The 13,924-nt window shown below is 58.4% G+C and overlaps 1 protein-coding gene across 3 annotated transcripts in view; it reads right to left on the reverse strand.

The window, feature by feature from the left end:
- Positions 1-437: 437 nt before the first annotated feature.
- Positions 438-13,924, reverse strand: part of ZC3H3 (zinc finger CCCH-type containing 3) — a 62,999-nt gene continuing 49,512 nt past the window's right edge. For all 3 annotated transcript variants that reach the window (XM_025264890.3, XM_025264889.3, XM_006045148.4), the window contains 7 exons: positions 12,185-12,227; positions 11,949-12,110; positions 11,789-11,858; positions 9,925-10,056; positions 2,840-3,024; positions 1,966-2,315; positions 438-606 (listed from right to left, as the gene is read on the reverse strand). In XM_025264890.3, the coding sequence (XP_025120675.3) occupies positions 575-606; positions 1,966-2,315; positions 2,840-3,024; positions 9,925-10,056; positions 11,789-11,858; positions 11,949-12,110; positions 12,185-12,227 (974 nt within the window). In that variant the 3' untranslated portion in view covers positions 438-574. The remainder of the gene's footprint in view (positions 607-1,965; positions 2,316-2,839; positions 3,025-9,924; positions 10,057-11,788; positions 11,859-11,948; positions 12,111-12,184; positions 12,228-13,924) is intronic.

Genomic DNA, 13,924 nt, shown 5'->3' on the forward strand with positions numbered 1-13,924 from the left:
CCCTACCCAGAGGCCGGGCCAGGTGGGCAGGTTGGGGGGACCCTGGAGGAGGCTCTGAGGTGTACCCCTCACCTTCCCCTCAACCTCAGGCCTCCAGGTCCCCCCGGAGTCGCATCCCGGGGGAGGCTCTGGGACTCCTGGGCCCTGTGCGTCCACCTGCGCTGTGCTCAGCAGGCCAGGCAGCAGCAGCGACAGTCGGGACAGCCAAGCAGACACAGGACAGAACCTTTATTGCTGAACACAAAGTACCCGCCAGGAAGGCCCGCCTGGCAGTCTCTCCTGCAGCAGGAGGCCTGCGGGAGGACAGGGCAGACATTGCACGGGGGAGCCCTGCCAGGCACCCCTCAGGGCAAGGCTGAAGGCCCAGGGGTGGGGAAGTGGTGGAGCCCAGCCTGAGGGGGGCCAGGCGTGGGCACTGGTCACACAGGGCTGAGAGCCAGGCGGGCAGGGGGAGAGCCCTGCCACCCCTGGGGGCGCTCCGTGGCAGGCGGCCCCTCGTCCGGGGCGGTGGCGGGCGGAGCCTCCTTCCTCTCGGGATGGGGCTGAGGTAGGCGCGGGCTGGCCCCCTGGACCCTCACAGACGCGGCTTGATGTGCAGCGACTTCCCTGTTCCAAGAAGGCCAAAGGTCAGGCACAGGAGGGCTCCCTCAAGGCCTCTGGGTCAGGGGTTGCTCAAAACTGGGAGGGGGCTGGGACACCACCCAACGGCCCGGGGTCCCGCGTGGAGCAGATCCAGGCCTGGCCCTAGGCAGTGGGCTGCCCCGCGGGAGCCCCACAGCCTGCAGCTGAGCCCTGAGCACCGGGTGCCAGCGGCTCGCACACACCACTCAGGCTCACATGGGGACAGGTGTCTGGCGCTGCCAGACGGCGCCTTCCACACGGAAAGCCAGGGTGTGTGCGAGCAGCTGCTGGGGGCCCCGAGGCCCCGGGGACCAGCCAGGGCTGCTGGGCTGGGGTGGGAGAGGCTGCCGCCCTGGGCCCCACCCCCACTTGGCACCCCGGTGCCTCTCCTCACCAAGGACACTCCTGGTGGCCTCACAGGCCAGCAAACCAGCTGCCCACAGGCCAGCACTGTCCACGTGCCCCCTGCAAGCTCGCAACTCCTCCTGGGACCCCACTGCAGGGCCGAGGACCCCAGTCACCTGCTCAGCCAGCCAGAGCCCCGGGCCCCTCAGGCCCCCAGGAAGCCGGCAAGGCCTGAGCAGGGAAGGACGGTTGCTGGGCTCCGTCTGTGGAGGTCGACAGTCACCCCTCCCCCGCCCCTGCTTCCTCGGATTCTAGGGCTGGTTACAGGGTTTCTCATCGTAATTAAAAAACAAAAATTAAAACACTGGTGGCTTGGGGCTATCTGCTCCTTCCTCCCGCCCTCAGGGCGTCCTGCCCACGGAGGGCCTGGCCACAGCTTGGCGCCCCTGGCTCGGGGGCTGAGCAGGCAGCGTGCGAGCTCGCTCAGCAGAGCTGGGAGAAGAGGCTGCAGCAAGCATCTCCCATTAACGTTACGACCGTGAAATATGACAATAAAATGATAGCCGTATGGTCGCAAATTTGCAGCCCGCCGAGCTGCGTGGGGTTTATCGTCACTCAAACGCGCAGAGAGCTGTAAAATGTTTACAGAAAGGGTCGTTTGCAGCCATAAAATCCTCTTTTCTCTCCTAAACAAGGCTGAGTGGAGCCATTTACCAAGCCCCAAATGTTCATCGGGGGAGAGGAAACATCTGTTCTCTCCAGGAGTGTGCGGTGATCTTCCAGAACAAATTAACAGAAATGGGTGCTTTCTAATTAAATCAGCCCTCGGCTGGGCGGTCTGTGAGCGGTGCTCTGCGCCCGCACCTCACGCCCGCCCTGTGGGCCTGCAGGCGCGCACCTGCCATGCCAGAGACCACGCCGCCGGCTCCCTGGGACCAGCAGGCCCCCCAGGCTGACCCATGGGCCTGAGGTGCGTGCCGCCAGAGCTGGGCTGCCTACCTGAGTCCTTGGAGGAGGCGCTCCTGGGGGCCTGGGCCCCGGGCTGGCCTCCAGGGCTGGGCGAGGACTGCAGGGCGATGAAGGAGGGCAGCTTGGAGAGGCCGCTGGAGCCAGCTCCCGCTGAGGCCGCAGCCGCCTGCAGACACAGCTCCTCTGGCTCCAAGGACGGGGAGGCGGAGGCGGGGCAGGGAGAGGAGGGGGAGGGGGAAGAGGAGGAGGAGGGGGAGGAGGGGGAGGGGGAGGCCGCAGCTAACACCCGTGGGGAGGAGGGGGGCGAGGTCGAGCCAGCAGCCATGGAGCTGGGGGGGCTGGACGTCCGTCTGGCGGGGCGCAGGGCGGCCGAGGGCTTCCTGCAGGAATGGGAGGGGAGCGGGGTGTGAGGCAGGCGGCGTGGGGCAGTTGGGGTCCAGAGGGTGCTGGCCCACCATCTGTACACCATCCGTCCACCCCCCACCCATCCCTGCCCAGCAGCTATCAGGCACTGCCACGCAGGTTCAAGGCGGGCCTATGGGCCCAAGGACAGGCTGGTAACACTTCAGGGCCTCCAGCAGCTGCACGCTGATGCTGTCCTCACCTCCTGGAGCCTTCCCCGTCCACACGGGTTCCCACACGTGCAGGCAGGGGAGCACACCGGGGGGCCCAGCCATGAGCGTCGTTTAGGACCTCCCCTGCCCCTGGAGATTGGGGTGGGTCAGGGATGCTCTCCGTTCGTCCAGCCTGAGGACCAGGGGTGGGGCACCTCTGGAGGTCACTTCACCAACTTTGGACAGAGGTTTTTTGGGGGGTGTGAAGCCCCCAGAGCTGGGCGGGGATGCAGGGCTCCCTCCTGCCCCCACCCCAAGCTTACACATGCCGCACGCACAGTCCCCGTCACCTGGGCCCGCGGCTGGTGGAAGCCCTGCTCCTGGGCGGCGTGTTGCCGGGCTCCGGGGCCGTGGGGGTGGCTGCTCGCCGGCCCAGGCGCTTCGGGTTGCGGTGGAGCAGCTGGCACTGGGCACCGCGGGGGCACATGCCCCGGCGGGAGAAGTCGGGGCACAGCAGCGTGTGCTTCTTCTTGCACTGCGGGAGAAGGGCACGGCTGGGTGAGCCGGTGGAGACCCGCAGCACCACGCGGGGGGCCCGCCTGCTTTGCCCAGTGGGGCTCACGTGGAAGGGTTCCTGTTGAGGGTCTGAGGTCCTCAGGCCAGAGAGGCCCCAGGGCACTCACCCCTACCCATTTCAAAGATGGGAAGGGTCAGTCTGAGGGTCAAGGGCACTTCCCTGGTTGTACCAGCACCACCCAGCCTGGCCCTGGGCCTGGACTGAGGCTGGGGTGGGGATTCCCAGGGAGCTATCTCCTCCTCCTGACTGCAGCCCACCTGTCCTGGCAGAGGACCAGGGTGGGGGGCACCCCACGGAGAGTGCACTGTCAGATAGGTCGGGGCAACAGATGGCCTCAGCTCTGCCCACCAGGCCCACAGGGAGCACAGAGCCTGGACCCAAGGCCCACCTCTCCATGGCCCTCCTGCCCCCAGGCAGGAACTATAGCCCTGCTGTGTGCCTGCTTCTTGCCTGGTCCTCCTAGAGGAGGGGGCCTATTCTCCCACCCCCAAGAGCTGGCTCAGTGGGCACCACCCAGGAGGAGGAAGCCACCCTCATGCTGACCAGGTGACAGGTGACATGCTGGAAAGAGACCCAGATGGAAACCCCTGCAAGCAGAGCCCCAAAACCACCTAAAACCACCCCGTGTGCACTCAGTCAGCTCCATCATGTCTGACTCTGTGCGAGCCCATGGACTGTAGCCCGCCAGGCTCCTCTGTCCATGGGATCTCCAGGCAAGAACACCCCGAGTCAAGTTTAAAACCAGCCCTGGTGCCTGAGCAGCTTGAGGGCGCCCCCGGCACGGCCACCGGAGGTGTCACGGCAACAGCCTGGAGACCACTTCCTTCTGGACCCGTCACCCCCACTGGGCACGTGTCCTCAGAGCCCCGGATGTCGGCCTGGTTCCCAGCACCCAGGACAAGGCTGGCCGAGGACCCCACGGAGCTGTGCCCATTCTGTGAGCAGGATCTGGGCACTGACCCCATTCTTGTCCCCACACCTGACCCTCGCCTGCCACCCAGGAACGAGAGGCCCTTCACACTGGTGCCCGGGGCTGGTGTGAAGACAGGCATGTAGCACCCCTGCACCTGGACGGCTACCTCTCCCTGTGCTGGGGAGACCCAGCCCTGTCCCCCAACGCCTGCTCCCCCAGCCCCAGAGTCAAGGGCCCTGTGCCCTGAATCCCAGTGGTCCCCTTGGTGGTACATGCTGCAGCGGGCTCTCCTGGGCAGCAGAGGGATGGGCAGGCCCTCTGTGTGGAGAGCCCACCCTGGGCTGGGTGCAGAGAGGTGGCCGGGGGGTGCTGTCTCTGTGCCGTCCCACGGTGGCCATGAGCCCCGCCGCTGCTCTGAGCCCAGGTGGCTCAACAGGAGCAACACACGGGAGGCGGGACCTGGCACAGAGGGACCCAGTAAAAGGCAGCACCTTGGCTTCCTCCGGGACTGCACGCTGACATCTGTGAGCCACTGGGTCACGTACACTCATTCCAGCTGTTTCTGTCTCACTTTCTTACGGCGGCACTAGAAAGTGTGAAATCCCACATGCAGCTCACATCCGGTTGACTGTGGGACTAGAGATGGCTGGTCTGAACTGACCGTCCTCCCAAAACAACCCAAATCTAGGCTCAAACGTAAAGAACCTTCTGAAATCATCCAAGAACTACTGAGCAGGTGAAATGATGGAGGAAAATCTACTGGGCGCAGGGCTGGTCTCAGACCTCAGGGCCCCCTGCCATCCTTAGTGCAAGGTTGCTGAGGAAAAAGCAAACCCAACACCCCTGCCCCTGCCCCACGTGCCCCGCAGAGCTGGAAGTAAAGGAAATTCCTGGGATTATAGACTGCCAGGCTCCTCTGTTCATGGAATTCCCCAGGCAAGAATACTGGAGTGGATTGCCATTTCCTTCTTGCCAGTGTATCTTCCCGACACAGGGATCGAATCCGGGTCTCCTGCATTACAGGCAGATGCTTTACCATCTGAGCTACTAGGGAAGCCTGGAAATAAAGAAAGTCAGCGCTAAATAATGCGTCAGTCAGTCAAGAAGCAACAGAAACCAGGTGATATTTAAAACCAAATGACAACACTAAAACAGCTCATCAAAGCTGACAGACTGGAGCTAAGGGCGTGCCTGGAGCAAAGCCCTCAGCCCCGGAGTCTTACACTAGCAAAGACGAAACACCTCAGAGTCAGAGGAAAACAGAAAAACAAAGAAAGCAGAGAGGAGGACAGAGAGAAAAGGAACACATAAACAATATTAGGAATGACAAAAGTGCCATTAACTGCTGGTGCTGCAGAAGGGGACACAATGGACAAATTTTATGCCAATAAATTTGAAAACACAGACAAAATCTACAAATTCTAGAAAAACTGCCAAAATCTGACATTAAATCTGAATGAAAATAGACCATAAAGGAATCTGAATCAGTAGTTAAATAAGGCAAGCGCCAGCCCAGGGTTTCACGGTGGTTCTACCAGCTATTCAAGAAAGCACTACCCAACCTCTCATGAGCCAGCCCACAGAAGGGGACAGCGGACAGCACTCAGCTCAGCCTACGCAGCCAGAGGGGCCTAAACCTGGAACCTGACCGCATCGAGATGATCAAACAGCCTTTTGGCCAACTGCAGGAACAACGACTCACGTTCTACACAAATCATAAATAAACTGAAATGTGTAAAAAATGAGCCCTGAAATGTGTAAAAAGACCATGTTGGGACCAAGCTGAGTTTATCTCAGGAATGCAAGGTTAGTTTAACGTTAGAAAATCAGGGAACAGAAATCAGCACGTTAGCAACCTAAGAGAAAGGAACCACGTGATCACCTTGAGAAGCAAGAAAGAAGAGCGTCATGGAAGTCAGAATCAACACAAAGTTTAGCAGATTAGCAATAGAAGGGAGCTTCCTTAGCTTAATATAGAACCTTCAAGAAACCATCATCATCACTCACCAAGGGGTGCAGCTGGAAGCCCACAGCTATGAGTTACTATCTCACTGGGCTTATAGGCAGAGCAGAAAAAGAAACTCAAAGGAAGAAAATACGGTCGTTATTTGCAAAAGATATGATTGTTTATGTAGAAAAACCCAAAAGGCTAAGTCCCATGGATGAATTATTACAATTACTAATATAATTTAGCAAGACTGCTGGAAACAAAATCAGTATTAAAAATCGTATGTCTGTTACCAATGAACAGTAAGAAAATAACATTTAAAAACAAGCTTTTTATAATAATAAAATTATAAATAATAATAATATATATAAATATATTATATATATAAATATATAATAAATAATATAAATAATAAAATTATAAAAATTTATAATAATAATAATAAATGTGAGAGAAACTTAACAGAGATAAGACAAGCAAGAATTTTATCCAATGACATCAAAGGAGAGTCTGTGTCACTAGAAACAGCGCATTGATCATACACAGGAGATTCACTTAGTGAGACCGGTGAGACCAGTTCTCACCAAACTAAGGCACAGATTCAAGTCAACCCGAATCCAAATTCCAACTCTAAAAACCTTACCTGGAATTTAAAATACATTTCTGGAAGGATAAAGGGACAAGAACAGCTAAAATAACCACAAGGAAGAAAAAAGTGAAGAAATCTGCTTCCTTGTTATGACTTATCCCAAAGCTCAAATAACTGGCAAAGGTCCCTGTAGTCAAAGCTGTGGTTTTTCCAGGAGTCATGTATGGATGTGCGAGTTGGACCACGAGGCTGAGTACTGAATAACTGATGCTTTTGAACTGTGGTGCTGGAAAAGACTCTTGAGAGTCCCTTGGGCTGCAGGGCAATCAAACCAATCAATAATAAAATCAAGCCTGAATATTCACTGGAAGGACTCATGTTGAAACTGAAGCTCCAGTACTTAGGCCACCTGATGCCAAGAGCCAACTCACTGGAAAAGGCCCTGATGCTGGGAAAGACTGAAGGCAGGAGGAGAAGGCGGTGACAGAGGATGAGTTGGTTGGATGGCATCACTGACTCAACGCACATCAGTTTGAACAAGCTCCAGGAGATAGTGATGGACAGGGAAGCCTGGCGTGCTGTAGTCCATGGGTCACGAAGAGTCAGACACGACTGAGCTACTGAACAACAACAACCTGGGACTGGTAAGTAAGACCTGGACTAGTGTAACAGCCGAGGACCCAGGCTGCAGCCGGCACTGACTGCACCAGGAGCTGCTGGATGCGAACAGGCTGTGTGGTGGGCTGACTGTAAAGTTACACGCAGACTTTTTACTGTGTTGGGGGTGGGGTGGTATTCAAGGGTCAGCTGTATAGTACAGAGATTGAATTAGGTGATCATAAAACCTCCCAATCAAGAAAAGCCCGAGACGAGATGGTTTCAACAGGTGAATCCTACTAAACATGTAAAGAATTAACACCTATTCTTTTCAAATTCCTCCAAAAACACAGAAGATGAGAGAATACTTCCTAACACACAACAGCCAAAACAATCTACAAGGCTAGCCTTACCTTGGTTCCAAAAGCATACAGAGATACTACAAGAAAAGGAAATTACAGATCAATATTATTATGGATACAGATGTCAAAATCCTCAACAAAATACTATAAAACTGGACTAGTGGCATATTAAAAAGATTATAGACTATGATCCAGTGGGATTTATTCTCAGAATGCAAAGATGGTTCAACATCCAAAAATCAATCAATATATTCGTGATTGATCAATGTGGTCAGTATGTCTGATTGACTAGCTTAATAGAATGAAGGGGAAAAAACCCACATGATTATCTCAACTGATACAAAAAAGATTTGGGCAAATAGCTATAAGATTCCACCTGTGTTAAATACCTAGAATAGGCACATTCATGGAGACAAAATGTTGATTTGTGGCTGCCAGGAGGTGGTGAGGAGGGGAACAGGGAGTCATTGCCAACTGTTTAGAGATTCTGTTTGGGGCAATGAAAAAGTTTTGGAAACAGATAGTGGTGGTTGTATAATATTGTCAATGTAATTAATACCACTGAATTATACACTTAAAAATGGCAAATTCTGCTAAATTTAAAAATTAAAAATGTAATGCACCAAAACCCATAGTACTGTGCACTTAAATGGGTGATTTGTATGGGATATGAGTTCTATCTCAGTAAAGCTGTGAAGATTAGAAAAGACTCTGATGCTGGGAAAAACTGAAGGCAGGGGGAGAAGGGGATGACGACAGAGGATGAGATGGTTGGATGGCATCACCGACTCGATGGACATGAGTTTGAGTAAGCTCCGGGAGTTGGTGATGGACAGGGAAGCCTGGCATGCTGCATTGCACGGGGTCGCAAAGAGTCAGACACGATTCAGCGACTGAACTGAACTGATACAGAGACACTGTCTGTGATTTCCAAGAAAGACGTCCAGAGGACAAGGAGTTTCTGCACGTCAGGAGGCGGCGGGGGTGGGCCGCTGACATGGTGGAGGACAGAGAGATAAGGAAGTCGTGGAGAGCGGGTCAGGCACCATAAGGGCGGGGGAGTCGCTGTCGCTACAGAGGTGGCTGCAGATGATACCCACGCTCGGGTCTGCTCTGTGCCCGGAGGGGCTGGAAGCGCGGTGCTCCAGGCCCAGGCAGGGCTGGACCTCCGGCCAGAAAGCACCCTGGGGATGTGTGAGCAGCACGAGTCTGGTGGGCGTGCCAGGCGACAGCGCCATAGACACCCGAGCAGGCTGGCCGGGGCAGAGGGCAGCGCTGGAACACCTGCCCTCGGTGTCTCCCCGACACACGTGTGGATTCAACAGCAAGCCATCAGGGGAGCCCACTACCAGCACCAGGAGTGGCGGAGCAAGCGTGAGGCGGTCGCTGTGACATCTGGCGGCTCATGGAGGCTGGCCGTGTCCCCAAGTATCCTGAGAGTCCGGAGGGACAAACTGAGGAGATGAGAGAGGCTGACCAGTGAGCCCCAGACCCAGGAGCAGCACGTGGCCCTGAAAAGGTGAAGGACACGGATCTACTCCAGCTTAAATTATTCACAAGAAAAGGGGACATGTGTCTTTAACAAGCCAGCGCTTTATGAAGCAAGGTTAACAATTCCACTTGATTCAGTGGAATATTATAAACTCTCTGGGGCCCATCTGAGGACTTCCACTTCAGAAGCAAGGTGACGACTCAGCACTTTTTATATTATTTAGAGAATAAAATTAACCCTTGCCGGCCCAGGCTGCTGCCTCCACCCCCGCTGGATCCGGCCTGCTCAGCGCTTTTCCCATCTATAATTACAAGCCGCTATCCATCATGTGGCAGCCACGCAGCGCCCACACGCTGAAACGCACGCAGTAAGCACTTCCACTAATAGAAGCAGAACTTAAATATCGCCTTGATATTTTCATTTACATTGGAATCTTTTACAATAATCACCCACAGCCTCCGTGGGGGTCCTGCGCCCCCACCTCACCCCACCTGGGCTGCTCTGGAGTCACCAACCGGGCCCCACCTCTGCAGGAGGGGCCTCCGCGGGGGGGCCCCAAGTGCTGTGCACAGGCCAGCAGGGGAGCGGCTGTGCTCCCACCGTGCTCCCCACAGGGTGAAGCCCAGCCCGGAATAGGGAGCTGGCCTGCAGAGACACGCGCTCCCCGGGCTCAAGGCCAGCCCTGCTCCCCCAGGGCAGCCCACAAGCCCCGAGGCAGGGTGGTCACTCACGAGCATCTGCAGAGGAGGCAGCGGGCTTTGCTGAGGCCCCTGAGCTGGTGAGGAGGCTCCCTCTAGGGCACCAGGACCCGCTGCCCAGGGGCCCCACCCAGGCCCACAGGGGTTTCAGCTGTCAGCTGTCGATGGGCAGGTGGGGAGGACAGGCCCGCAAAGCAGGGTGGGCCTGGCCCCGGGCCAGCTCCTCACCCCCAGTGCCCCTCCACCCCATGCCCCTTACCTTGGCGCCCAGAGGGCAGTAGCCTTTCAGGAAGTCGGTGCAGACCTCCGCCTTGCGGGACACGTACACGTGGCTGTAGGGGCAGCTGCTGTTGCTGCAAATGCCCTTCAGGAAGTAGGAGCAGACAGGCATCTGCAGGGTGGGAGGCAGTGAGGTCCAGGGCAGCTCCCCCAGCCTTCCTCCTTGCCCCACCTCACAGGCAGGGGCACCAGGACCCGAGGGGCCCACCCAGGGCTCCATCACCAGGCGTGAGCCACAGAGAGACTGGCCCACCCCAAAGTGAGACCCCCAGCCTCCCCGGGGGCAACGCCGCCCGGGCCTGTGATCACGTGAGGACAGAAATGGGGACTCAGCCAGCAGGACAGCTCAGGCCCAGATGTGCTGCCCCCAAGTCCGCCACCTGTCCAGAGCCTGCCTGGTCTGGGCTTCGGGACTTGAGGGGCTGGGGCTGGGGGGAGAGGGGGGTGGCGCGCGGCCTGGAGGCGCCAGCACCTAAAAAAGCGGGGCAGGGGAGAAGGGGGGCAGCGTGTGGGTGCCCCAGCGGGGTGACGGCCTACAGGGCCTGACACCCAGCAGGCTTTCCAGCTGCCCGGCGCATGGGCACCGGCAGCGTCCGTGAGCTGGAGACCTGACTCGGAGCAGCCCTTGCAGGGGCTCTGCTGGCACTGACTGTGGGTGGGCACCGTAGGCGCCTGGCAGAGGGCAGGCCGGCCCGGGGAGACCTGGTGGGGGACGCAGGTGGGCAGTGGGAAAGCGAGGCCTGAGGGCCAGTGGAGGCGGAGAGGGGAGGTTGTGTCTCTTGCCCACACCAACCTCTGCACTTGGGGCCCTTGGGGTGAGCCCTGCCCCCTGCAGGCCAGCCTCCTAGCGGGGAACCCTGCCAGGAGCTCATACAGCTGTGGCCCTGCGGGTCTCACGCCGCCTGCCTATCCCAGGCTCTCCCTGAGCTGTCAGCCCTGCCTGCCCTGTCCATGTGGTGCCCACTGCACCCACCGAGCACTCTCCTGCCTCCAGAGAACACACAGGGGCTTCACTTTTCTGGCAGGAGGTGGGGGGGTGTGTGGGGGGGTTGGGGGGTGGCGGGTATGACTGTAGCCGAGGAGGGAGGAAGCAGAGAAACAAAGGGTGATTTAGCGAGGAGAGTTTATTTTTAATTGTCTTTTAACTGCAGCGCAGAGGGGAGCGGCCGGCCTGGGGCTGGCGGAGCTGCGGCTGCAGACAATTCCCTTAATGTGCGTTTTGATACAGGGCCCAAATTAGCGCTAATAAAAAGGGATAATAAAGCCAACTCTTGCACCAAACGGAAACTCCTCCTAGCTGTCAGCGCCGCTATCAAGAGGAAACTGCATTCTCATTTCAATTAACCTTGTTTGCACCCAGCACGTCCACACAAATAACAATAACATTAATTCAGGGCGCTGGTGCGGGGCGTCCGCCTCAGACAGCTCAGAGCCTGTGCTGGCTCCAAAGCCGGAGCTAATGAACCCGAAACTCGACGTGAATTTCCAAATTGCTCACAACAGAGTTTCGAAGCTCTATTAGGGAGAAAAATGCTGATTCTTCCCAAGTTCCTCAAGGGGAAAAGCTGTAGCAGCAGCAGCGCCTCCTCAGGCCCGCAGCGACCCCCCCTTGGGGCCGGCAGGACACCTGCAGCCAGCATGGACCCCTGACCTCAGCTGCCCAGCTGCCCGCGCTGGGGGAAGCCCAGCTGTGTGCCTCCCTCTCCCACCGCCGGCCCCCCACTGGTGCACCTGGGAGGGGCACTGGGCGTGTGGGGGATGGGAGAGGGGCCCAGGTGGGCCTAGCAGGGTGGAGGGGCGGAGCCTTGGGGCTGCTCCGGCCAGCAGACGCGTGGGAAGCTCACCTTCTCCTTGGAGACGTGGTGGGAGAAGGGGCAGGTCCCGTCCGTCTTCTTGCAGGTTCCCCGGACAAACCTGCGTACACAGGGCGGGTCTGAGGGGCGGGAGCCCAGGGCAGCTGTGGCCCCCCGCCGCCCCGCGCCCGCCTGGGGGTGGGGGACGCACCTGGTGCACACGGCCACCTTCTCGGGGTCGTGGACGTAGGGGCAGCGCTCGCCACGGTTGCACCGGCCGAAGCGGTTGTAGTACATGCAGTACTCCTCCTTCCGCCGCCTCCGCCGCTGCCGCGCCTGCCGCACGATGGCCAGGCTGCGCTGCACGGCCCGGCTGGGGGCAGGGAGACAGCCATGAGCCCCTGCAGGCAGGGAGGCCGGGGAGCCCCCCAACCCCAAGGCACATACCTGGCCAGGGAGCGGCTGCAGCTGCCGGCAGGGTCCAAGCGGCCTGTGGGAGGAGGGGCCAGGTCACGCCAGGCCCACTGCCCGCCCGGGGCTCTGCCCTCCCCCTGCTCACCAGCCAGGCCACCCCAGCCAGGGCAGGGCGGAAGCCAAGGGGAGCCGGCAGAGGCCACCCTGGTGTCTGGCCAGTGGTCCTGCCTCAAAGCGGGTGGGCACAGGAACAGGGGGTGGCGGGGCCTCCCTGCCACCTCCCTCTGCTTGGAGCAGAGCCCAGGGACATGGGACCTGAGTAGGGTCTGGGAATGCCACTCGGTTTTGCAGCAGCTAAGAACGGCTTGTTTAAAGCACTGTAAAACAGAAGCTGAGAAGTGTATGGCCACAAATGCTGAAATCCTCCACAAATGCTGAAACCCACCAGAAGATGGGTGTCCCCTGCCTGGAAACCAGACTCCCAGATGGCCTGAGGAGCAGGCTGCGGGCTGGCCTGCCTCACGCGGCTCCGAGGCCCTGGCAGGCACCCAGCTCCTAAAACTGTGGAGGTATCCCGTAAGACACTCCTCAAAACCCCAAGTATGCAGACCAATCAGGGCCTCTCTGAGGTCACTGACTGTGGCCCAAAAGGGAGTCCATGGTGACAGGAAGGCAGGTGGACACACAGCCAGGCTCGCCTGCAGAGGGGGCGTCCAGCCTGACACGCAGCTCCCGCCTGCCATTTACATACCCGGGCAGTCCCCAGGACCGAGGCGGGCAGGCAGGGTGAGAGCCGCTGGGGACAGCCACAGCTCCTCAACACACACGTGACCCTCCCCAGACCAGATCAAGTTTCCCACAGACGGCTGTTGGAATGGAGTCGCGGCAGGAGGCACAAGTGACATCACTCAGAAATTCTAGGGACCTGAGGCGATGACAAAGCATTCCTGGTTTAAAAAGGGACGTCCCCAAGATGCCTGGCCTGGAGGCGGCCGTGGGGCAGGCGGCCCCCTCGCCACCTGGAGGGCCCTGCCCCTGGCTTGCTGCAGGGCGCCCAGCGCCACCCCAGGCATGTGCTGGCCGAGCTCTCTGGGCAGCGCCTGCATTGCTGCCCTGGGGCGCTCCTCCGAGCCCCAGTCTCCTCCGGCGGAACCCCTGGGAGGGAGGCTGCTCCTGCAGGGGTCCAGGCTGGGGGACCGAGTTACAGGGTTGAATGGGGGGGCACGACACGGAAAGGAGACGGGGGCCCAGAGCTGGGAGGCTGGCGGGGAGGGGTCTTGGGGCAGCTCCAGGCCGTACTGGAATCTGGTTTCCAGGCAGGGGACACCCATCGTCCAGTGGCAGCGGATGTCAGTCCAGACGGCACGTGGCGGCCCCCACCTGCTAGCCTGAGGGTGACAGTGAGTCTGACAGCGGTCAGTGAGTGCGGCTTCCCGGCTGTCGGCCAGGCCGCCCAGCACCTGCCCCCCAGGGACGCTGCTGTCAGAGTCCACCGTCAGAACAGCCCCAGGTCTGGCCTCTGGGGGGTGCTTAGGTTTAGTCCTCTTTCCACTGTGGCTCTTAAAAAAATGCCAGTGTAGGCTTTGGTAGGAATTTTTACAGGAACAGGAGGAGGCACCTTTTCAAATGCTTTGCAGTGTTAAAAAATGCACATAAAATAGCTGGCTTGAGAGGCGCTAAAAAGTTCAGCTGAAAACCCTGGCAACCTTAAAGCAGGAGGGCTGAGCCTTCTGGAGAACTTGCACTTCCTAGGGGTTTTCCCAAAATAGAGCA

This window comes from Bubalus bubalis, chromosome 15 (assembly GCF_019923935.1).
Source record: "Bubalus bubalis isolate 160015118507 breed Murrah chromosome 15, NDDB_SH_1, whole genome shotgun sequence".
NCBI lineage: Eukaryota > Metazoa > Chordata > Mammalia > Artiodactyla > Bovidae > Bubalus > Bubalus bubalis.